A 27053-nucleotide genomic window follows, 5' to 3' on the forward strand; every position below is an offset into this window, starting at 1 on the left:
GAACTTCCCGTGGTTAATTCGGTTTCTGATCCGGGATAAAAGGTAGTCAGAATGGCCCCTTTAAATACTTTCTCTGTTCTCATATGCATCAAAACAGAATGGTCTATTTGAAAAGGAGTCCTAGGAGATGTACTTTGATGTCAGTAACTAGCACTTTTTCAACATGCCAAAAAACAGTAAGTTACAATCAAGCTGCCATCTATAGCATACTGATATATTCTAATATTTAAAAATTAAATGTTCTAAAGAATTGGCTCTTACGCTCGGCTTAAGTGCTTAAAACAAATTAAATGACACCAATTTATCCTTAAACAAAGGATAAATGAACTCTATAGGGAGACACAATAGAAAAATATTTATCCTGTTCTAAAACACATCCATAGACTGTACTGTTCTATGGACAGCTTATTAATGAAGGGCCCATACACTGCTAATTTTCAGATGCCAACAGCTGAAGACCACTGCTGACTACAGTAATGGTTTTGAAGCCTATCTTCTGTTCTGTATTTAACACAGTAGATTCCAGCATGGCATTAATTCTGCCATGTGAGTATTAGAACTAAAGCAAATATTAGCCTTACTGATTATTATTCTCTCCTCCCCCCACACATACTTTTGAACTCTCTCACTTCTGACCTCTGAATGTCGATATATTACCAATTAACAATCAGGCATATTACAATGTTGTCAGGTCTGTTTTGTCAGGTCTGTTTAATTTCTGTCCACTTTTGTCTTGTGTTTCCAAGGTTTTTGTGCCTTACCAAGCCTCAGAACAGCAGCATGCCAATTTGGACTATTTAACAAGAAACACAGCCAGGTATCTCTGCCACACTGATGAGAAGATTAGGCCAGTTGTATTACAAGTTAGACATAAAAAGCAATGGATATCAGGACAGTCATTATCAGCACTCTTGTGTAGTGCTTAACAATAGTCCTTGAAAATGAAACCCCTCCATTAGAAAAACAGTAAAATAAAGTAAAATAAGGGAAGCTAAAATGCAACTGCACACCTTCCACTCAAACTCTTAGTAAATGCAACATGATTTGAAGAAATTGTCACCACCTATTGTAAAATCACAGGAAAACACAACATATATTATAAATTACTCCAACTGGACCAATAACCATCAAGCACACAAAATATTTATTTATTTATATTTTGTTTATATGCCAGAGAAGGACCTAAGCTGGCTCACAAATAGGTTTTAAAATATCCAATATTGATGGGATTGCTGTGAACCTCTGAAAATGCTTGGAAATATTCATAAAATTTATTCAACACACCTGAGTTACTTCATAATCCATGTATTTCCCAACAAGCACAGGGTGAATGGTTCTGTGATGTCTCATTCCTCCCCCCATGCTTTTCAGTTCTAAAGAATGTTATGTTTAACTTAACCTACTTACTACTAAGGGTAGGGTTGCCATAAGTGAGGACCTCCAAACCGGGACAAATGTAGGGCAACATTTTCAAATGCAGGACACATTTTTCTAAAAATGGAGGACGCGCAAAAAATTGAGTTTTTTTTTTAAAAATGTTAATATAAATGCATGTTTTTAGGCATGATCAAAATGGAGGACATTTTGGCATTATTCCTAGACAGATGGCAGAAATGTACTTGTCCTCGGGTTCAACTGTACTTCTCAGAAGTGTGTACTTGGTCAAGGGACTGTGGTTTTTCTTCACTGCGCATGAGTTTGTAAAAATCACAGCAAGTTACATTGGCCGTGACTCAGAGGCTTGTTGATATCAATATCACCATCATCATCATCATCACCACCACCACCACCACTATAATTGTCCAGGAAAGGCATTTGTTAGCATTCAAAGCACCATAAATACACAAAAAATGCACTTGCATATATTTAATAATAAAAAATAATGAAAAAATAAATAAAAAACAAGGCAGGGGTTATATATTTGATAATATAAATTAATGTAATAAAACAAAAACAAGCAATAATAAAAATTAATAAAATAAAACAAAAACAAGCAATAATAAAAATTAATAAAATAAAACAAAAACAAGCAATAATAAAAATTAATAAAATAAAATAAAACAAGCAATAATAAAAATTAATAAAATAAAAAATAAAAAGCAATAATAAAAATTAAAAAAATTAAATAAAATAAGTATTTTATATTTTTAAAAATAATTTAAAAAAACCAAAATACCAAGGCAGACCTAATGGCCACTGACTCAGCTTTCCTCCTCTTCCTCCTCCTCCTCCTCCTCTGGCCCAATTGTGTCCTGGCCTTCAGGCACCCTTCCTCTGGCTCCTTCCTCCTCCTCCTCTCCCCCCTCCTCCTCCTGGAAGCGGGGCAGGCGCGCACACGCGGAGGGAAGTGGGGGAGGGCAGGCACGTGCGGAGGGAATGGGCAGGCGCGCGCGCTGCCACTGGCCCCTGCTGAGGCCTGGGCGGCGCACGCCAAGGCCCGCAAGCCCTCCCAGTGGGGGCGCGGTGGCGGCGGCGGCGCTTCTGCCGCCGGCCCGCTGAGGAGGAGGAGGAAGGCGGAGCCGGAGGAGGAGGAGGGTTGGCACCGCATTAGCGGCAGCGGCAATGGCCAGAGCGGGCCCCCAAACAGGGAACAAGGCACGGGTGGGGGCCCAAACCGGACCGGGACTGCCCCCCCGAAACCGTGAATGGCACGGGGGCCGCCGGGTTATGGCAACCCTAACTAAGGGGCCTGATTTATGTTTGAAATGAACAGGAAACTAAAACTTTCAAATGCCAAGTGGGGTTATTTCTTACTCTAGCAAGGTATCTTAACAGGGGAGAGAAAAGATAGTAAATTTCAAATCTTGGTAATCATACCATTTCAAGAACACTGGAGTAGATATTTCTTCTGTTCCAGAATAGAAATTCTATGTTACACATTTTGATGTGTAAAAAAAATTTGAAAAGCACTGGTAGGGAGCCATTTCTTAATTGTACAGTGGGCCCTTGTTATCCACCGGAGTTTGGTTCCAGAATTCCCCGTGGATGCCAAAATCCGTGGATGCTCAAGTCTTGTTAAATACAACGGTGTTGTGAAATGCTGTCCCTTATATAAAATAGCAAGTTTGTTTTTGCTTTTTGGAATGAATATATATATATATATATATATATATATATATATAAAAATAATAAAATTTGGGCTGGATCCCTACTATTTATTTTGAGCTCAGTATTTTATTTGTGCACTCCTGTTTTCTTCTCTAAGGTTTTCTCAAAGGCTAAAGAGGAATTTGAGCTGGTCCTGCAGGGGTCAAATGGATACAAAAATTATATTAATAATGATAAAACTATTTTATTATGTCTAGCTGGAATCATTTTCAACTCAGTCATTAGCATAATTTTCAACCATGACTTAGTCATGTCATGGCTAAATTAATATTTTATATTGACATGCACTCATAAGCTTTTGATAATGCTAAGCAATTTAGTACAGTTGGCCCTTCTTATACAGAGATATTTTATACACTGATTCATGCATCCACAGTTTGAAAATGTTCAAAAAAAGTATAAATTTCAAATATCAAACCTTGATTTTCCATTTTTTATAAGGGAGTTTAATTTTACTTCATCCAAACTCGACTACTTTTGAAATAAGATACCTTTATACAGCTATTGTCAGAAGCCGAAACCATGTGGTATTTATTTACAGCTAAATATTTATTGTCATAAAAGAAGGGGCTGTGTGCACATCAACCCAGCTCAGCTGGTAAAGCAGCACCTTTGTACAATATCCTAGACTTTGTTCGTTTGATGCTGCAACTTGCAAAAACTTTCTGGGCAGGTCTAGGCATTTAGCTTCTTCCTTCCTTCCCAGTTGTTGTGGTATCAGAGCTCATCCTCTGCTCTGCTCTGCATCCATCTTCAGGACAGAAGCAAGAAGGCTAGGTTAAATGTTCCTTATTTCCCCTCCCTAAGTGAGAAGGAATAATCCCTTCATTTCACCTTGACTTGGGGAAAAAAATCTGACAATTTCCAGACAGGAAAATAAGTTCTCTCTCTCCCTGTATGTTTGAATTACAAGCTGTAAACAACTGTTTGATGTTGTTGTTTTTAACTGCCTACAACTCAACTTCAGTCCTATGAATGCGAGATCTCCAAATCACTCTATCCTCTATTGCCCTGCTCAGCTCTTCGGGTTCATGGCCTTGACTTCTCTGATTAAGTCTATCCATCTGGAGTGTGGGCTTTCTCTTTTCCTATTTCTCTCAATTTTACCAAACATTATAGTTTTTTCTAGTCAGTCCTTTCTTCTTGTGATATTTCTTCTCATTCCATTTCTCTGTATTCTGTCCTAGCACTAGCCTTTTGCCCTGAGAACAGGGCATCAGGACTATCAAACGTTGTGGCTCACTCATTTCTTTAAGAATGATTCATAGTTGCTCATGATTTTTACAATCAAACACTTTGCTATAGTCTATAAATCACAGGCTTTATAGCAACTGTAGTTGGTACTTAATGCTTAATAACCTCACCAGTGGCTTTCCCTTGGTCTCAGGTTTAGCCTGGAAATCTAAAGGTCTGGGATGATTCTGAATAGGCAATCCTAAAGAAAACTCTGAGGGGAAAATCACTAATAAATAACTTGTTCTATAACATAACTGTCTGATGTTGTATGAATAGCCCTTGGGAATTTTCCTGCAATAAAAAAGGCAAACCTTATTTGCATTGGGTATTTATAATTTAAACCTCTTATCCTTTTACATTGATCTGTGCACAGAAATGTCTATCAAAATTTCTACAGTTGACAACACTACTCACACACTTATTTCATATTAGTCATCATCTCTATTGGCTTTGTTCTTTGCATGACCCTGTGCTTTGATCATGTCAATGGGGTCCAGTCTAATTCCTCCAGAGCATTTCAACATACAATTTGATAAAAGAAATGGATTTCAGTTTGAATTCACACACACACACACACACACACATTGAACTGGTTCATTGAGGCTGAACAAAAACAGGTGTGCATAAACCAGTGTAAAATTATAATGCATGTCTCAGTTTTTCTTAATTCAATCTAATATCCTGGCTTACAGTGGTCAAAGTGAGAACAATGCATTCAACAAAATTTAGACAAAAATAACACTTTTTCTCTAACCCTGGTAACCAAATGATAGCCTAAACAGTTTCTGCATTGCTTTAGAGTCTGTTTGGCTTCTGCCAAACATGTGGAGAGTGTTTCACAGCTGTGAAGCAAATACAGACCTCTTACCATCTAAAATTGATATACGTAGTCGGGAAGGCTACATTAGATTTTATATATATATATATATATATATATATATATATATATATATATCAGTTGAGGCAGGATGTTCCTGTTAAGGGGACCTGTCAGATACTAAGTATCATAAATCTTAAGAGGATAGTATATAGGTCATAGCCAAAGGAGCAAACCAGGTCAGGTTCATGACATTATCAGTTATAAAATTAAATTAGATATTCTACCTTCTAGAATACAGGTGGACAATATATGACACATTCCCCATCACAACGGTGCCTCCATCACAGGTTGGAATGGACAGTGTCAGGGAAGAAACATTTGCCTTTTCTCCTGCACAATCTCATTTCCTCCAATCTGCCAAATTGGGTAGTGAGTGGGCTGAGCAAGGGCTTTTAGAAATTCAGAATGGATTAAGCATAAGCATCAGCATCAGGCTGCACTGAAGGCCATAAGCAACTCACAGGCCACCGTCAACAGAACATTGCCATAGAACAGGATAATGATCAAGATGAGTGTCTGCATTTAAAGTAATTTAAAGCACATTTCATAGAATCATAGAGTTGGAAGAGACCACAAGGGTCATCCAGCCTAACCCCCTCCCATGCAGGAACTCACAATCAAAGCACCACTGACAGATTGCTATCTGGCCTCTATTTAAAGACCTCCAAAGGATACTCCACCACACTATGAGGGAGTGTGTTCCACTATCAAACAGTTTTTACTGTCAGGAGGTTCCTCCCAATGTTGAGGTGGAATCTGTTTTCCTGTAGCTTGCATCTATTGCTCTGGGTCTTATTCTGTGGAGCAGCAGCAAACAAGCATGCTCTATCTTCAATATGACATCCCTTCAAGTACTTAAACAGGGCTATCCTATCACCTCTTACCTTCTCTTCTCCAGGCTAAACATACCCAGCTCCCTAAGTCTCTCCTTACAAGCCCTGGTTAAGTCTCTCCTCATAGGGCATGGTTTCCAGACCCTTCACCATTTTGGTCACCCTCCTCTGGACACGCTCCAGCTTGTAAACATCCTTTTTGAACTGTGGTACCTGGAACTGGACACAGTTTTCCAGGTGAAGCCTGAACAAGGCAGAATAGAGTGGTACTATTACTTCCCTTGATCTAGACACTATACTTCTATTGATGCAGCTTAGAATCACATTGGCTTTTTTAGCCACTGCATCACACTGTTGACTCATGTTCAACTTGTGGTCTACTAGGACTCCTAGATCCCTTTTATATGTAGTCTTGTTAAGACAGATGTCCCCCATCCTTTATCTATGAATTTCATTTTTTCTACCTTACATTTCTTCCTGTTGAAATTCATTTTGTTAGTTTTGGCCCAGCTTTCTAATCTATGAAGGTCATTTTGATTCGATTTAAAACATAATGAAAAAGATAAGAGCACAACACCCTTCTGTCACCTGATATAAAAATTAAAGGACTGCCTAAATAAAAAAGGTGTTTCCCAGCCAGAAGAAAGAGAACAGAGCAGGACAACCAAACCTCTTGCGGGAGGGATTTCCAGAGCCTGGGAGTAGCCATGGAGAAAGCTCTTTGCTGTGTCCTCACCAAACATGACTGTGGCGGGTTATAGACCGCCGCTTTGCGGCGGTCTCCCGCCGGCGCCATTTGCTCCATGAGGGAGCCGCAGCAGCCACACCGCGCGGCTCCCGCGCGGAGCAAAAAAGAAGCTCCATTTTGGAGCTTCTTTTTGTGGCGCCTCTATGATGTCGCAAGGCGCCTGGGGCGGACTCGCGACGTCATAGACGCCGCGCAACGTCCGGACGCACAGTGTCCGATACGTAAAGATGGCAGCGCCCGTATGAACAGGGCGCCGCCATCTTGTACGTATTCTATACGTACTAGGGTTAGGGGGTGCGGAAGCACCGCCCCTTCCTAACCCTAGTACGTATAGAATACGTACTAAATGGCGGTGTGTAACCCGCCTGTGATAGCGGTGGAACTGGGAGAAACCCCTTCCTTGAAGATGTTAAAAATGAGGTAGTTTCATAGACACAGTTCCCAAAACAGCCTTCTCAATGGTTGCTCTCATGCTGTGTAACTCTCTGCCATGAGAGGCTCAGTTGTTCCTCCCTCCTCTTTCTGCCAGAAGCCAAAGACCTTCTCATTTAGGCAGGCTTTTGGCTCTTAATTTATCTGGCAGAAGGGTCTTTTGATGTGATATTCTGTGCATTTAACTTTTAAAATTCTTTTACAAGTGTGTTTTAAAGCATAACATCCTTCTGCCTCATGATTAAGAATTAAAGGACTGCCTAAATAAAAAGGTGCTTGCCAGCTTTTAGCAGAATTGTTTGGTTGTTGTTGTTTTTTTAAATTACAGGCTCAGTATCCCTTATCCAAAATCTGAAATACTCCAAAATCCAAAATATTTTTCATGGGTGACTGAGATAGTGACACCTTTGCTTTCCAATGGTTCAATGTATGCAAACTTTGTTTCATGCACAAAGGTGTATATGAAATGCAAGTGAAACATGTTTAGACTTGGATCCCATCTTCAAAATATCTCATTATGTATATGCAAATATTCAACAATCCATAAATAAATAAATCCAGCACCCAAAACACTTTTGGTCTCAAGCCAGAATTGGAGACTCAAACAGTACTGTGCAATAAGAAATTAGCTGTAGTTTGTTTTAATTTGTTCTAAGCCACCTTGGATTCTGTGCTGGGATACAGGATGAAGCAAACAGGAAAGGTGATAAGCAAGATACTAAAGATATTGAACATAAACCTATCCACATACTGTATAAGTGTTTCAATATCCAACAAGCAAGAATAGCTGAATAAGCATTGCAACCATGCTTGAACATATCTAAGTAAATTAAACCTATCATGTCATATTTCCTATGTCAGTGCTTCACAGAAGTAATTACCTATGGCGGGATACACACCGCCATTTAGTACGTATAGAATACGTACTAGGGTTAGGAAGGGGCGGTGCTTCCGCACCCCCCTAACCCTAGTACGTATTCTATACGGACAAGATGGCGGCGCCCCTTCCACATGGGCGCCGCCATCTTGACGTATCGGACGCTGAGCGTCCGTACGTGTCGCGCCGCTTGTGACGTAGCGAGCGCGCCCCTGGCGCCTCGCTACGTCGCAAACGCGACGGAAAAAGAAGCTCCATTTTGGAGCTTCTTTTTCGGTCCGCGCGGGAGTCGGGCCGTCTGAAGGCTCCGGCTCCCCCGCGGACCTACTGGCGGCGGCGGCAGACCGCCGCAAATCGGCGGTCTGTACCCCGCCTATGTTAGCCTAAGGATTATTTTTTGATAAGGATCTCTGATTATGGTGGTGGAGAGGGACAGACACAAAACCAGAGATTAAAAAATTGTGTGTGAGAGACTTCATTTTCCATTTTATAAAAACCAACATCACCATGTGCATGTAGTCAAGAATTAAATATGAGTTAAAAAGAGGCTGCCCTATCAAAATTTTTCATTAGGGTTTTTTAATTAGGAACCAGTGTTTTGCCACTTGCAGGTAGGTACAAAATAATGGCTAAGGAAGGTGGATACAGAATTGATAAACAAAGTACAGTGGTACCCCGGGATACGAAATACCCAGGTTACGAAATTTCCGGGATACGAAAAAATCCCATAGGAAATAATTGTTCCGGGTTACGAATGTTTATTCGGGTTACGAAAAAAATTTTTGGTGCTTTTTTCGGCTTTTTCGCACGAAACGCGGCTTTTCCCCATTAGCGCCTATGGCGATCCGGCTTACGAAGGCTTTTCGGGTTACGAACGGCGCCCCGGAACGAATTAATTTCGTAACCCGGGGCACCACTGTACTTCTGAAAACATGGTTTGCCCAGGATTTGGCTGCCAGTACCAGGGTTGGGAGCCAGTGTAGTATAGTGGTTTGGGTGTTGGAGTATGACTCTGGAGACCAAGGTTTGAATCTTGGTTTGGCCATGAAAACTCACTGGTTGACCCTGGGCAAGTCACACTCTCTCAGCCTCAAAGGATGGCAATGGCAAACCACCTCTGAAGAAACTTCCCAAGAAAGCCCTGTGATAGGTTCACCTTAATGTCACTATAAGTCAGAAACAACTTGAAGGCACACACAACAACAACAACAACAACAAACTGAGACTGAAGTGTATTAGTAGCCCAATTTGGGGAAAGGGTTTGTTTTTGCTACTGTTAAAATATTTCAGACCTGGAATGACTACTGATCACTCAGAGATCTACCAACAGATCCTGATCTAAATCTGTAAAATCATAATAACAATAGCAAGTACATTTCTATACAAAATGTAAGCTAATAACATGGTTACACAGTTATTGCTGGCATGCAAAGACATTTTTATTCAAGCAAGCTTTTAATATATAATAGTGTCAGGGTGGCTTTTATACGAAGTGTGTGTTGTACTTATATTTTTAACTTTTGTGTATTTTATGGAATTTTATACTGTTTTTAGTTAGATTATTTTAATTGTTTTATTAATTTTCACCAAAACACAACATAAAACTACTCTAATTAGAAGCAACAGGTAGACAAAGATACAGGCCCGTCTACATTTCCATCCATGTTGTGGGTGTGAGTTGGGGTGAGGGACTCAGACAGTTCCCTCCCTGTCCACTACTATCTGCCAATACATTCCTTTCTTATGAGATCTAGATTTCTGATCTCAGAAGAAAGCACTGCAGGGATCTTCTCTGTCTAAGCTGCAAGAAAGTTTTCACATAAAATCTGATTGATGAGTTCCATGTAACAACCATATTTTATAAAATTTTGACAAGAAATGCTGAGGTACAGCCATTTAATTATTTTTGCCTCTGGAGTGCAGTTTGCGTTTTTCTGCGTCTATAATACACCCCCCAATCTTTTCCTTTTGCCCATCTAGATTTTAAGAACACTTCACGAAAATAAGTCATTCCTAAAAAGTAAAATGGTCACACAGTCCTTTATCCCTATCACACCATTAACAGAAATGTTCAACATGCTGATATAAAAGTAGATAAAAAATAAAAGAACTAGAGGTTGTAACTAGTCGTTCCTGGTAATATCAGATGCTACTGCTGTGGGTCTAATCCTTTCAGCGTAGTTCTGATTATAAAATCATTCTAGATGATTAACTTTCCATCTTTTTCCAGCATCAGACTTGCTTAACAAAATCTCGAACAAGTTTTGCTTTCTTGTTCAAAGTAATTTCAGCTGGTTGCCATTTTGTACTTCAAATCAGGTTCCAAAAAATGCATTGTGTGCCTAATATAAGCTTCAGAGCCAGTGTGGTGTAGTGGTTTGAGAGGTGGACTGCGACTCTGGAGACCAAGGTTCAATTCCTCGCTCCACTATGGAACCCTACTGGGTGACCTTGAGCAAGTCACATGCTCTCAGCCTCACATGAAGGTAATGGCAAACCCCCTCTGAATAAATCATGCCAAAAAAACTTCATAATAGGTTTGCCTTTGGGTCACCATAAGTGAGAAATGTCTTGAAGGCACATAACAGCAATATAAGTTCGCCCTCAAAATTCTGCCAAATTAAACAAGTAGGGCTACAAGAGAACTTTATGGAAGAAAGATACTGACACTAGCAACCTTTACAAAGCTAAAACTGTATTCCCTAGGAAGCCTGACTTGGACTCTGGAAGTAAAAAAAGCATATAGTACTCAAGTCAATCAATTCCCCTTAGACAGGCCAAAACCTAGAAAATCTGCATAACTACAGCAATAAAAAGCGCTATGATATTAATGAGGTTGTCATAAGTCAACAGGTGACTTGAATATATAGACACACAGAGCAAAGGACCCACATGAATAGGCAGATGCCATTACCAGTATTCCACTAAAAGTCTTATTGTATGAGAAATGAAAGCCGAAATGGAGTGCCTCCCTGCATCCTATTATAGCATTTCTGTTCTCTTCCCAAGGGAGACAGTTGTAAAGGTGTGCCTTTTGTTGCACTGGGGGAAAAATCTGTTTGATGAAAGACATACTTTTATGACCATTTGTGAAGAGAATGGAAGTGATGCAACAAAATGTGGAGAGGCACGGAGAAAGCCATTACTGTACTCTCCCGCTTGATTTCAGCTTTCTTTTCTCATGTGATAAGGCTCTCAGCTTCTGCTGGGGATAGAGACTAAATAGTTATGCTAAACATTTCAAAAATGTATACAGAATAAACAAAGTAGCAAAACTTCTGCCAACTTCTTAATAAAGACGTATTCATGCTCCCAGAATTTTTTAAACAGTATTTAGTGAAGTACTAATTCAACTTCCCATGCACTGAAAAAAGTGTTTCTCTTCACCAGCCCAAGCCTTCAAAACAAAAAATGAATTACCTGGTGATACTTCTTCAGTATATTGTGCATTTCTGCTACATCTTCACTAGTTATAGTTTTGATGACGTATCTTTTGTCATAAGAAGTGTGAAATCGGGCACCACTCCGAGCTTGAGAATCGTTAGCAAGAGGGCAACTTCTTGTTAGAGAATTCTGTAACATTTATTTAAAAAAAACGTCAGAACAAAAAGTCAGTGCAAATAAAACAAAGTATACAACTGGATTATGATATTGTCAAAACATAACTGCAACTTGGAACATACCATGAATATTCTGGGGAAAGGTCATGTGAAAGGGATCAATTTAACAGCATTGTGGCATTCTATAAAAAGAGTTATAATATTCCTTGAGAAATCAGACCAATTATAAAACATTAGCCCACTAGGGAAGTATTTCACTAGCAGTGGGTTCAACTAAGGGCTGCACTGAATGTTCAGAATGAGTATTTTCAGTAAGAAGAGACCAAGGCAAGATGGAGGAGGGAACAACATAAATGTTTCTAGAAAGGCCTCAATTGATTTGCATCAGTTTGCTGCTGCTTATGATTCTGAACGGTGACTGTTGTTATAATTTATTGTATAGTGCCATTAGAGTACATAGCAAAACAAAGTAAAACAACAACAAAATACAGCCAACCCTGACAAAGGCATACAATCTAAATACATACATGCGCACACGCGCAAGCACGCACACACACGGCAATGGTTGGGCAGTGTGTTGGCATCTCATTGTGCATAAATGTGTATTTCTATTTTCTTCCCTTTTCAGGTATTCCAAAAAATTGCCAAGTGCAAATTTTTTTTGTGCAGAATGTTGGTAAAGGTACCCCAACCATTTTAACAACAGCTTAAAAATGACTTTATAAGCCATGACCTATATACTGAAAGTTTTCTGAATTGCCTCTTGCAAACAGAACTAATATTTCTCTTATCTTTTTTTCAAATAAACACTACATATGTTGTTTGCTACAATGATTAATTCACCTCTATTATTGTTTACACTTGGATTTTGACAGTCTGCCATCTATCCATTACATTATCAACAATGAACAGAAGCCTAACCCTCCCATCTCATATAATGTGCTGAAATTTAATATAAAGCAAAAATGCAAGCATTAGATGAGCAGCTGTGCTACCTTTCTGCAAGACAGCCATTTTCATATAAATGCAATACAGGTTTAGCCCTAGCAATTTAATAATGAGTATCTTCAAATGGTGCTAGTCTCAGCAAGTGCCTCATCTTAGTATATTTTAAGACACAGGATTACAGTAGCAGTACAGTGCAATGCATTTTATTTTTTTAGAGACAGCACTTTGTCCAAGATCAAGTGTCATTCTGAAAGAATGAGGACGTGTTTAAAAAAGCACTTTGTTCCATCACAACATGGTGCCAAGAATGTACGCTCAGAGTTTCTAATTGAATCTTTATTTACATGCAGGTTTTTCCAGTGGTCCCACTTTATATGCATTAAATATACGAGAAGCTGCATTCTAGAAAGAAGTCAGAATTACTGAAGTAAGTGGTGCTAAAAAAATAATAAAATGGATGGGCCCACTGTAAAAGGTGTGCAGATCTGGACTTAATTTACTATGGAAGTTAAAGTATGTAACACATCTTACAAGTACCAGTACAAAATACAAGTTTGATCCTCCTTAAAAAGAAAATCAAGGCTGTATTATAAATTTGATGGCAAGGATATCCCCTAAATGAAGGATCAAGACCTGGCAGACACATAGGCTATTCTCACCAAATGCCTTAATTTGTTCCTTACCTAGTTTTCATCATTCAGAATAAAAATCCCAAACAACTCATTGTTATTAAGTTCATTTCAACTTTTCTAAACAGCTGAGATCATTTTTATTTCATTAAAAACATATCTGTTCAGCTGTAGTACACCTTGAGGGCTTTAGATTACAAAAGATTTAGATTATCCCAAAACATGTAGCAGCCAGAGGCAGAAGAGCAAATGCCAATATGCAGACCCCCACCCCTCCCCACCCCATGTAAAAAGCTAGTCTCAATTCCTTTTGGTGCCTGAAACCGAAATCCTGAAAGTCTTCCTTCTGGGACTAAAGCTACAATAAAAATAAATTAAACAGTACAAATGTGTTACCCCTTCATTACATCCAAAAACATTTCCCTAAAGCAGCTGGCTTGCTCAGCCTAACGGCATGATCAACCCCAACAGATTCTCTACCACCTGTGGTATATCAAAAGAAAAGTATGTTACGATGTGTTCTACATGTTTTTGGTTCGGTTTCCACAAGAACTGGGGAAAGGAGCAGAAACTAGCATTCAGTGAAGCCTGAACAACATGTTAGTTCATGAACAAAGAGCAACAAGGAGAGCATTTAGTTTAACTTGGATGTAAAGAGAATTTTTTTTACAAAAATTTTGAGGTCTTGGGTTTTAAAAGTAAAAGGCTTCTCTGCTTACAAAATCTCTTGGGTCCAAAAACTATGACAGTCGCAAACTTCTGTGCAGGACCAAACATGACATAGCCAGACAGTGGTGAATGCTTCCTGAAGAATTTCTACCCAGGATTAACTTTTCCAGTGAGGACAGGAGAACATGTTCTTGGTCTTAGTAATACAAAGCTCATCCTGGCAGAAACTGGTTAGAGACATAAGTTGCTAAGAAATTTTTTGAGCATCATCATCATCACCACCACCACCACCACCACTCATGAGTTCTCATCCATTATCATAAGCCCATTACAAGCCAAACTTCAATGAAGTTAACTCTTAATAGCCTTCGCACTATATCAGTCTTCTGTTTTTCAGAGTTTCTACTACATTTTTCCTATTTGAACACTGATGTAACCCACTCTTACTAGAATAGATGAACTATATATCCACTAGAAATTTAGAAATGTCTAGGGATAATAATTGCCAACACAGTCAAGTTTTTCTATTCTACAGATGACTGCATACTATAAATGCCTAATATGATTAATTATTAATATTTCTTTTATTAAACGTGTTTATAAATCCATCTTCAGTCCTATTTATTGGTCAAAACCAATAAAAACCATACTATAAAAAGAGAACAATGGTCCTAAAACTGCCACCATATTTAAATGAAATGGACCAATTCTTTTCCTTTAAATATTCCCTGCTTCTAAATTTTCAGCTGAAACAAAAGAAATCACTCCAGTCCAATGAATCACTTCCAGTAGATGTTGTCTATATCTGTGGAGGGCCTCTAGTGCACTGAGGTTTCTGCCATGAATGCATCCAAGGGGATGGCTAGTACTCATCACATGGAGAATATTCTAAGCACCTAAACTAACCCAGGGCACAGACAAAGGTCACTGCAGGGTACATTAGTTTACTTTAGTTCATTCCAGTCTTTCTCCCATTGCTTCAGTCTCCATTGTAACTAAAATGACAGCACTCTTGCTGAATACCAGCTTTACTGTACATTACTGTAAGTTAAAGATGGCTGCATGAATTCCACATTCACATTTAAATTAACATTAACTTGCTTTGATAACAGGAATACAAGGTTTGTGGTTCAACAGAAACTGACCACTTTTAGAGAATGCTTGAACTGAATTGGGAGTTTTAATGAAATCCACCAGCCCCAGACACTTCTAAGAAAGTTATTGCCTCCATGTAGTCTATGGGGCTACCATAAAAGATAAGGGCCAGGCTGCCTACACCACAATCTAAATACTGGAGGTCACCTCATGAGGAAAACTATACAATTAAACTGCATATTGATGTGGAATGTGGTCACAATGTCTTCTATTTTATGTTAAACACACAACCAGTTGTCCTTCCTCACTAATCCATCCAATAGCTGCCTTCTTAGCAACCTTTGGTTGAAAATGTCATGATGTCTCTGCATAGGTCAACAAAAAGATTGTCCATGGATACTGAGATCAGTCAGCAAGAACATTTGTTGAAGGTCATGAAATTCAAGCTGACCTTTAACACTTGCACATCCAGTCTTGGCACTTGTTATAATGACTACACTATATAGCTTGGTGAAGCCAACCCCCCCCCCCCCCCAAAAAACAAAACAAAAAACAGCATGCTTAATTTAAAAAAGTAATTTATAGTTCATCTCCAACACTTTTTAAAAATACAGGGTAAGATTATCTGTATAATTGTATATTATGCTTAATACTTAATACAGAAACAAGCATTTAGGACAGTTTTTTTCTTTACGTAGATATTCTAAGCTTGCAGTGAAAGACTTACTACTACTTTAAAATGGAGAAAGAGAGCTGCTACATTTTCATTTTGAAGGAATACAGAGCATCTTGCACAGGGTTACCATGTGTTTCTTCGCCACATACTCACTGGGTACTGACCTACATTAATTTCAACCAGTATTTCTGGATCACTCAATGGTTATCTTCCAACCAGCTACTTATTAGGAAATACTACATTTCATATTACCATATTTTTTTCCTTACCTTACCAAGCGAGTAAAGGCAATAATACACTCATCCCTCCACATTCACTGGGTTTAGGGGTACAGGACTCCCATGATGTGGAAAAACCACAAATAACAAAAACATTATGTCTTTACCTGAGAGAATCTCTAGGTCCTCCAGTCCAACTCTATGGTCAACATCTGCCAGACACTGACCACAAAACTGTGCTGAAGGAGCTACAAATGCCTAGTGTAGTGTTCTCTCTAGGAATCTCTAGGTCCTTCACTGCAACGTTTGGTTAAAGTTGATCACAGAGTTGCGCTGGCGGACCTTTTTAGATTTATAAATTCACAGTAGGGCATACTTTATTACTGTCAATCAAAATGATTGAAATAGTATCTTATAATTTTTCCAGGTAATCAGGAAGTTATTTCCTAACACGTGTCAAAAACTGGCTTTTTCAAAAAGACTCAGGCAAACAGATATCGACATGGCTTTGTTTCTGTATACGAAGAAAGGCAAGGAGGAAGAACTAGAAGGGTTGACAGAGCAGGACAATCAAAAGCAGTTAGATGGGGAAAGAGCATGGTAAAGCATCTCAAACAAGTACCAACTGAACTAAGCACCAACAGATGCAGAGAAGGACCAGAAGGGACACAGAAAGGCAGACAAATGTAAGGGAAATGATTCTCATATTTATAATTTAACAAGTGAAATACACTTGGCAATACCTGGGTCCATTTCTAACACTAGCTACCTCAGTTAACAAAGTACCACAGGCCGAAATGGAAATGTGGTTTCCTGCACCACAAAAAAGAACATTCAACTTGTCTCAGCCACTATTTTATTTAGAATTAATAATACACATGTGTGAGATGAAGTAACCAGGTCAGATAAATCTTGCATAAATAAAAAGAGTTTTTGTCAATCTTTACAGACCACTTGAGACCTCTTCCAAAATGCATCCTGGGATATCTGCCTTGCCTTTTTTCTTTTATCACACAGCATCTCATTGTAGAAATCTAAAGCTTTGAGCTCTCCTCATCATAAAGGTTTGATCAAAATCATTTTCTGATAGAATCTCTCAGGCATGAGAAATCTAACTTAAAGTTGATTATGCTAACCAAATATACAGATCTGTATTATTATTTGGCATACTGGGGGTTGCTGAGGCAAGCTTACACAGACTCCCCTTTGCTCACTGTTCCCTGCAAGCTCAGTACAGTCGGCCCTCCACATTTGCGGCTTTGATTATTCATTGATTTTGAGCCTGTACACACCGACCTGAAAGGCTGGCTGTGGGGCAGAGTCAGGGTGTAGCGTCTCCATGACGCATGGAGCTGTGACACCGTGCACTACACTGCAAGGTGCATGCCGCTCCTCCGGCACTGCGTCCTCACAACATAGCACTGTATAGTCATGGCAGCACCACTGTGGTGCCCTTTCCAGGGCCCAAAAAGGAGCTGCTTTTTGCGGCTCCTTTTTGCACCCTGCAAAGGCCAGATTGGGGCTGCAGCATGAGCTTGTTGCGGCCCCGATCTGGTTGTTTGCACAGCCCCTTTATTATGTTCTCTTTAGGAATCTCTAGTTCCTCCAATACGACTCCTCTATGGTCAACATCATCCAGAAGTCCTGTTGGAGGACTTCAGAGATTTTCTAAAGACAGTACTTCTCTAGGCATATGTAGGCCCTCCAGATCAATTCTATGGTCAACTTCTAGCAGATGTTTACCAAAGAGTTGGGTTGGAGAACCTAGAGATTCCCAGAGAGGTGTTTTCTCAGGTAAATATATAGTGTTTTTGTTATTTGTGGTTTTTCCACTTTCACAGGGGTCCTGTGCTCCTAACCTCAGCAAATGTGGAAGACCCACTGTAAGGGCTTCTAGAGGCAGCTGCTGCTTGTCCATTTGTTTTCCCTGCCAGAAGGGCTCTGGCACACACTGCCACAGTTGAACTGTGTTCTTTCTTAGTTTGCACATGGGCAGCAAGCAGAGCTTCCAGGACACCTGAAATCTTGTTTAGTGCAGACACATCTGTGCAATTTGACAATAAAAGTCACTCTCCTTGTGTTGAAATTGGGGCTGTCACCAACATAGAATCATAGAATCTTAGAGCTAAAGGGAGCTGCAAGGGCCCAACCTCCTTCCATGCAGAAATACACAGCTAAAGCACTCCTGAAAGGTGCCCATCCAACCTCTGTTTAAAGACCTCCAAAGAGGAAGAGTCCCTGACCCTCCAAGTCAAATCTATTCCATGGTCAAACAGCTTTTACAGTACAGAGGATCTTCCTAATGTTTAGATAGAATTGCTTTTCTTGTCATTTTAATTCCTTGGTTCGTGTTTTAGTTGCCTGCTCCATGACTCCTGCTGCTTGGGCAGGATAAGCAAGAACCATTGCTCAGTGATGATGCAGCACTTCCTTTCTTTCACAGCTGCAGCAAGACATCTCTCTGTTCCCCAAGCACATTTTCCCTTGATAGTGTGCAGCTGTTGTTCTCTGCTGTTCTTCCTGATGTTGCTACTACGGTATGTCCAGCAAGGTGGATGGGGAGGAGGAAAATGAATGCAGAGAGCAGAAGACATAGGTGGCCATATGTAGGAAGCTTCCAGCCTACCTGGTGGGATCCCCTGGGATCATGATGCTAGGAGGCTTTTCTCTTCCTCTGGGGAGAAATATGTGTGCTTATTTAAGTGGGAAGGAGCATGATCCTAACCTTGTGTGCCCAAAGGCATTTTTGAAAAGGAATCTTCAGTAGCAGAAGATTCGTTCACTGAGGTATGTCTGTACTTCAAAAGGGCCCATGAGGTCTCAGTTGTTGTTATTACTATTAGTATTAATATTCCACCTTTTCCCCAAGACTCAAGGTAACATATAAAAGTTAAAACATACTGTTAAAATAAAATTACACCACACAAAGGTTAAAATATAATTGAACTATAAGCAGAATTAAAAGCAGTTAAAAGCATGAGAATTAAAAACAACAAATATTGAAAATATAGTACATTATGAAAGCCCCTTTGTCCCTGAGCGATAAGCTGTCAAAGGCCTGCTGAAACAAAAAGGTCTGTACCTGGCCCCCAGGGTTAGCAATGTGAGTGCTGGTCTAACCTTTCTAGGAAAGGCTGTGAGCAGCCACCAAAAAAAAATCTCCTGTGTTGCCACTAGATGTAATGCTGGTGAGACAGAGAGAAAATCTCCTCAGAACATTTCAAAATGCAGGCAGGTTTCAGAGTCATAATCAGCAATTTATAGTTGTGCCCAGAAACAGACTGGCAGCCAATAGAACCATTGTAGTAAGGGAGTTGCAAGCCCTCTATAGCCAGCCACAGTTAATCTGACAGCAGCTCTATGGACTATCTGACGTTTTCAAGCAAGTTTTCAGAGCATGTTACAATAATTCAAATGGGATGTAATTTAGGCATGTGTCACCATGGTCAGATTCACTTTTTCTAAGAACAGCACAGCTGATAAACAAACCTTAATTGTGCAAATGCATTTCTGGTCACCATCAAACCCCAACCTTCCTGATTTAGGCATCCAGGGGTACAAACAAGCCGTTAACCTCTTATCATTAGGTGAGCACAGTGCGACTGTGTTATATGCGGCTTTGATCATATGCTCAGAGCCGTGCAGGAGCATGCGGGGCGCAAGGGGCGGCGTGTTCTATTCGCATGAATGGGGCACGCTCCCGTGGCATGCACCCCGCTGCCGGCACGAGCCCCAATCATTTGAAATATAATTGTTACATTTTTTTCTCTTACGTGGGGTGTGTGTGTGTGTCCGGAATGGATCCCCCGCGTAACAGAAGGGCAGACTGTATACCATAGTCCAACATAGGCTGAAAGCCTATCCCTGATCTGCCCTTCAGCTGACCGGGAGTAGCCCTGTCTCATCTGTATTAAGTTTCAATTTGTTTAGTTCCATCATGATGAAGGGCACTGGTTTAAAACCAAGACAGCTTCCTTGGTCTGAGGAGGAAAGGGATAACAGAGCCAGATGTCATTAGCACACGGGTAGCACCAGACCCAAAAACTCTGGACAATCTCTCCCGGAGATTTCATGTATATGTTAAACAACATAGAGGACAAAACCAAACCCTTGGTGATTCCCCAGGCTAACTGTCAAAGAGTCAAACAGGTTTCCCCCATCACTACCTTCTGGGGTTGCCATTCCAGGAAGAAAGAGAGCCACTATAAAACAGTGTCTCCAAATGCCATCCTAGTAAGATGATCCAGGAGGATACCATGGCTGATGATATCAAAAACTTCTAAGAAGTCCAGCAGAAGTCCAATAGAGATACACTCTCGCTTTCCAGTTTCCAGAATAGGTTATTCACTGACCAACCCTGTTTCTATCCTATAATCATGCCTGAAACCACTGAAAAGGATCTAGAGAATATATTTTATCCAGAAACCCCTGGAGCTAGGAGCCCATCCCTCATTCCAGTACCACACCCCAAAATGGCTGGCAGTTGTCCAATATAGTGGGATCCATGGAAAACCTTTTCAACAATGACCTCATTTGTGTCTCCTTTAGGCATGATGGGACTCTGCCTTCTTTAAACAAGACATGTATTTCTGCCCCTACCTTCTACTGTAGGAAACAACTGCCTCTTTTGCTTTCTTAACATTTTCCCCTAGTGTCAGCAATCCTAGCAGCAAGTACCTCAGAGAATCTTCCCTGTTTTCTAGACTCTAACCCCCCCCACCTGATCAGCCCCATGTTTTGCTTCTAACAAGTCCCACATTCAGAAAAGTTGAAATGCAGAACTCTAGTTTAGACAACAAAGAAAAATACTTTGTCAGTTTGAAGTGTTTACCACAATTTCCCTATGACTTATTGTAGCTCCTCTTTTTGTTTCTAGGAAGTCCACTTGATTTGGACTTTTTAGTTCTTGAAACTGGGCAGTACAAATTAGATGCCGAGTAAAAACACTCTTTCAGATTTTGAGGCATTTATCACAATAGGTTACGACTGCTACCCTTTTTAGTTTCTACTGACCCCCCCCCCATAGGAATTTTGACTTGAAACTCAATATTGCAACATGGCCCACCACAAAAAACATTCTATCAAATTTTGAAGCATCTAGTACGATGTCCTAGTGAGTTATGCTGGTACAGAAAGACAGCCACAAAAAGTCAGACTTACAGACATTGCCTTTTGTCATTATATATTTATATGTTACATTTAAATCTCACATTTCCTCCAAAGAGCTGGGGGGAACTCAAATGAAGCTGCAGAGGTTCCCTCACCATTCTTATCTACAGAACAACTGTGCAAAGTAGGATAAAGTAAAAGATAGTACCTGATCCAAAGTCACAGAATGGACTTCATGGTAAAGCAGTTATTTGACCCTTAATATCTCTTACTACTCCAGTGATCAAGAGCAAGAGGCATCAAACACAAGAATCAAAATGGCGATAAATAAAGCGCTAGGTGGAGGACACACACACACACAACTTTTTATTCATTTTCTTATAGAGTAGCCAAAAAATAAAATTAACAACATTGTTTACTATGTAGCATCACAGTTGGGAGAAAATCTTGGTGTTATGCTGATTATTTCAGAGACATAACTATACCTGCTGTCTAAAATTTTCTCAATGAAATATTCAAGGTATAGCTTGATAGAAGAAGAAGAGCAGTGGCATCCTGCTTTGAGGTTTATCCGCACTATGGGTGTTTAGGGATTAGTGACAAACTCCAAGAGGGAAGGAAGGATTTAAAGGTCAATGTAATTAGCCTGAACTAATCTCCAATCTTTTATACCACTCATTGGCATATTAATATCATTAAATTATAATCAGTAGTTCTTAAAACTGAAGATTATTTATGCAGGCACACAATATATTTTATTGTATCTGTATTTCAGATGTTGTGTTTACATTTAAAACAACTGTACAGTAAAACTGCCAAGGAAACTAAATCTGTAGTCATAACAAAAGCATGGAGTACATGAAACTAAAAGCCATTTTAACTGCTGTTTTTAAACTGTTATGTATTAATATTAGTATTATTGTGGTGCGGTACAGGCCGCGCAAAAGCGCCGTGCTGGCACCAATTTTAGGGTTAGGGTCCGCACATAAATATATTCTCTAGATCCTTTTCAGTCCTCTCCCTTTCCAGTTTCCAGAATAGGTTATTCATTGAAGTGACAAATGCCTGAAACCACTGAAAAGGATCTAGAGAATATATTGGCCTGTTACAGACTGCCAAAATAAAGCTGCTTTGGGTCTCTTTGGAGGTATGCTGTTTAAATGATGCATGCATCTGAAGAATCCAGAATCTGCACCAAAGCTGCACTCCAGTGCTTAGGAATGGAGTGTGGCTTTGGCACGACCGCTGAACTCTTAGGACCCATGCATCATTTAAATAGCATACCTCCAAAGAGACCTGAAGCAGCTTTATTTTGGCAGTCTGTAAGAGGCCAAAGTAACCCTAACCCTATCATGGTGTGGCACCATAACAATGGCGACAATGGTGTACATGAGTGCCACCATTTTTATGTAAGTGTCGTGCGGCAGCCGCACGTCGCCATGCGGTGCTTACATAACAAGTATGCCAGTGGCACTCATTACATCGGCCCTGCAGCACAAAAAGAACCCGTTTTTTCCATGGTCTTTTTCCTGTGGAGGGAAACCATGCAGTTTGGCAGCAGCGGCTTCCCCCTCGGTGGAAATTAGGCCACTGGCAGACCGCCCTTTTTGGCCAGTCTGTCCTGCGCCTTATCTTTTATTTTTAATGTTTTAGATGTATCCCTTTTAAAATTATTGTACACCACCTTGAATCCTCATTGTAGAAGAAAGGCTGGATATAAATCTAATACAGTCGGCCCTTCTTATACACGGAATTTTTATACACGGATTCAAGCATACACGGTTTGAAAATGTTCCAAAAAAGTATAAATTTACCTTGATGTTCCATTTTTTATAAGGGACGCCATTTTGCTATGTCATTATAGTTAATGCATACACGGATTTTGTTATACACGGGGGATCTTGGAACCAAACCCCAGCGTATAACAAGAGTCCACTGTATTAAATAAATAAATAAATAAATAAATAAATAAATAAATACCCCCCCCCCCCCAATTCTCTTTTTAAAGCATTTTTTGTAGTTGTAACTGGAAAAAAAATAGTTTGGGGCCATGGTGGCGAAATTGTGGTACATGTTCCTTCTCCTTCTCTGAGGGCATGCAACGGCCACAGCAAGTAGGGGTGGTGCACATGGTCTTGCCCCAGCTCCTTGTTGCAGCTTGGTTTGGCTCGGGAGAACTGAGCTGTGACAAAGAGGGACAGTGTGTGACCCTTCTGGGCAGAAGTTTTGATCCTTCAGGCCGGAAGGCCTGCAGCTTGCTATGCTATGGGATTCTGGGAACTGTAGTTTAATGTGATGTAATGAGGCCATCCATGGGTTTTTCTTGGCAAGATTTCTTCAGAAGTGGTTTGTCATTGCCTAAGAGACACTGCAGACTGGGTCAACAAGAAAAATCAGCAGTAGCAGAACTTGTTACAAACCATCCTGGACATAAAGTGTTATTTGAAAACACTGAAATTCTGGACCATGCCAACAGCTATGGGGTCAGAATGCACAGGGAAGCCATTGAAATCCACAAACACCAAGACAACTTCAACAGGAAAGAAATTGTTAAAGTTAGCAAAGTTTGGCTACCAGTCCTGAAAAACACTACAATCAAGACCCAGCAAAATGTAAATGAAAATCACCCTGGGACCCACAATGATCACTAATTAAACAGAAATCAATCCTCTTTGCATATCCTCTCACCCTGAGGCCTTGCCAGTCAACAACAGAACAATACACAGATTAACATGGAAATCACTCCTCCCTACCCAGGGTCACACAGTATATATATACCCCACTCTCTTCCATGCCAGCATCCTCTGAAGATGCCAGCCACAGCTGCTGGAAAAATATGAGGAATAAACTCTTCTAGAACATGGCCACATAGCCCGAAAAACCCACAAAAAACAATGTCTTAAGTAGTTTCATACTCCAAATGTTAGATTTCTACTCTCAAACAGAAAATTAGATAATGTCATAGAAGTGGAGAAGTAGCTTCGTCCATTCAGAATGTGAACAATAATGCTAGGCAAAATCAGATCATTGCCTGTTTGCTTTCACAGCAGCAAAATCAAAATGTAGAACAGCAGTTTATTCCACTTCTCTTTCAAACTATGCAGAGAATGTGGCCTTTTTAGCTTCCTCCTCCTGTGACCAAATATGCTGATTAAGACTACAACAATACCAGAAGTGGGAATGAACTCTTCCTAAATGAAATTTAGAGACTAAAGCTGTCAGCAACCCTCTACACCACAGCAAAGTTCAACTGCTTTCCTATACCTTAATACTGAGACAGTGCTTTATTCAAGTGGAGATGTTTTACCATTTCTTTGTAAGCACACTGATTAAACCCAGTGAGCCTTTTCTCCCATAAAGGTCAAAGTCATCTGCTAATGACTGTCCTACTTTTATGACAGTGGTCTGACAGCTATTGATTGGGTCTCAGCAAAGTGTAAAGCATCAACAAGCACAATCCAAATCAAGAACATTTAGCCTTTTTAGTTAATGTAAACTTTCCAATAATTAACACTCTGCAATACCTTAAAAATAATTCAGGCAACAAATTGAAACACCTTTGTTTGGAAGAACTACTGAGATCAAAGATTTTTGTTGCCGAGTGAGATAGTTGGTGCGTGCATGTGTGAATCTGGGTCTAAACCAGAGTAACAGGAGCCAGATGCCTCTGTTCTTAAACTATGATTCAGAACAGCAGTGGATAGGATTTTAACTACTACATAGAAAATCTAAGTTGAGAGTCTCTAACGTATTTGCTAATGTTATCCACTAACATATCTGCTCATGCATGTTAGCTATAGAATATGTTTATGAACTTTAGCGGTACAAATACTTCATAAAATAGGTTTGAGTGCAATAAGCACAACTTATCATCTGCAAACTAACTCTGGAAGTTCATGTTGTGAACACATTATGACTAGCCCCTGGAACAACTTATCAGAGACATCTACTGTAGATTTTAAACACAAAGACATTTGGGGGAACAGTTGTTTTAATTACACTGTCATGGCCTATTAAACAAACTGGGAAGTATGCCATTTTGCCTCTGCTTGTCCTGCTTTGTTCAGTTATAATAACATAGCTGAGAATTAATTCTGGTTGGTATTCCCGAGGCACATGTTCCCAGGTTTTCAAAATCAGCATTAGAAAATATGGCTTTGAGTGATATACCCACTCACCACTTGCACATAGGTTTAATCCCTAGCATTTCCAGTTAAAAGAGCCAGGAGCAGGTGCTGAGCAGGTTCTCTGCACAAGGCCCTGAGCAACTGCCAGTCAGAATGGACAACCTGGGTTAAATGGACCAACAGTCTGAAATAGTACAAAGGCAACTTCATATACTCTTAGAACTTTTATTTATCCCTGATTGCCTACAGAGAAATCTGGGTCTTTTGTGTACAACAGAAGCCAGCTTTGCACACCAGTTGGCCATAAACTGTTAAATTTCACAACAATCGTTCAGTGTTCTAAAAATGGATTCTTGTACATTTCTTCAAATAAATATATATCAAGTACTTCAAAAATAAAAAAGAACTGGCAGTATGCCTGAAATCCATGTAAGAGGATCTAATAAATCAGAATTAACAATACATTTGACAAACATATTGGGAGCAAATCCAAGCAGGCTTGAACTGCAGAAGGGGGTGGGGGGACTGCTGCAAGTTAACATCCACATTTGTATGTACCCTATCTTTCAATTTGTAATGGTACCATGATCAACATCCATGTGTATTTACACCCTATTCCAATTAATTTCTAATGTGAGGTGTCAAAACAGCAGTAGTTACTGAAGCAACTTAGATTAATTCAAAACAAAGGGAAGTGGTGGCTACAACAGTACTTTCAGAAGAAGATGTCAGAAAGCAGAAGCAGCAGAAATGGGTTTCTCTGTGGGTGGAACACTAAAAAACACAAAGCAGCAAAACACACGTTTCTGAAAAATAAAAGGTTCCCATTTAAGATTATTCTTAAAAGTTGACAAGAGGTTTCCAGAGTAAAAACTCATTTCTATTTTGGTGAAAAGGCCTCTCAGAAATTATGTTTCCTAAGAAACAGGTACAACTTTACTTATAAGGATGTTGTTGTTGTTGTCAATTGCCCTCAAGTCAACCTCGATTCATGGGAACTCTGTGGATTAGACATCTCCAAGATTCCCTATCCTCCACTGATCTGCTTAGTTCCTTAAATTCATGCCTGTAACCTCCTTAATAGTCTTTCCATCTAGCATGCAGCGTTTCTCTTTTTACTTCCCTCTGTCTTTCCTAGCATTATTGTTTTTTCTAATGAGTTATGACTTCTCATGATGTGACCAAAGTACAACAGTCTCAGTTTAATCATCTTGGCTTCCAGGGAGATTTCCGGCTCGATCTTATGCAATGCCAATTGCTTAGAACAAGGTTAGCCAAACTGTGAGGAGCTGGGGGACCACTTTTCAGACTGAATTAAGAGCTAGAGATTCTCAAAGAGGCATAATGGAAGGGGAAAAAACTTTTTAAAGGAAAATAAAATAAAATAAAATGGTCTACCTTCCTATTTATCTATTATTATATTTTTATATTTGAATTTGATTATGAACACATAAAATCACCCTTATTCATTATTGACCAATGAAATATTCTCCCGTTGATAATTAATTAGTATTTGGGAGGCTGAACTGCATCATTAACAAATACATTCTCCCCCACTCATACACAACAAATAATTATTAAACATAACTCTCTCTCTGAACTTCAAATCTACTTAAATTAGTTTTAATTGATATGATATTGACCATTTTATTGGCCACTGAATATTATATTAAGATTGACCAATTGATAACTAAATGCATTATGTATAGATATAGTAAATGGGGTAGTCAATATAATAGCCCTTATTTTCTTTTCTCATTTACTAGAGTGTATTTGGCAGTTTGCTGTTGATCTTCAGTGGCAATTCACAATAACAGGTTTAAAAAAAACCTGGGGGGAATCACTGGGGGGGACACAGGCAGTCAAGAGGCAGTACTATGCCTACCCTGGCTTAGAACCATAAGTATC

General features: G+C 39.7%; 1 protein-coding gene across 4 annotated transcripts in view; it reads right to left on the reverse strand.

Moving 5' to 3' along the window:
- The window catches only part of PIP4K2A (phosphatidylinositol-5-phosphate 4-kinase type 2 alpha), a 116750-nt gene that overhangs the window by 37309 nt on the left and 52388 nt on the right, over positions 1-27053 (reverse strand). For all 4 annotated transcript variants that reach the window (XR_016281957.1, XR_016281956.1, XR_016281955.1 and 1 more), the window contains exon 4: positions 11535-11687. Coding sequence is in view for 1 of the 4 variants with exons in the window: in XM_089533354.1 (XP_089389480.1) it covers positions 11535-11687 (153 nt within the window). In the remaining 3 variants the exon portion in view is untranslated. The remainder of the gene's footprint in view (positions 1-11534; positions 11688-27053) is intronic.

Source organism: Sceloporus occidentalis, unplaced genomic scaffold, assembly GCF_023333645.1.
Source record: "Sceloporus occidentalis isolate IW3139 unplaced genomic scaffold, rSceOcc1.0.p SCAF_7, whole genome shotgun sequence".
In the NCBI taxonomy this organism is placed as follows: Eukaryota; Metazoa; Chordata; class Lepidosauria; order Squamata; family Phrynosomatidae; genus Sceloporus; species Sceloporus occidentalis.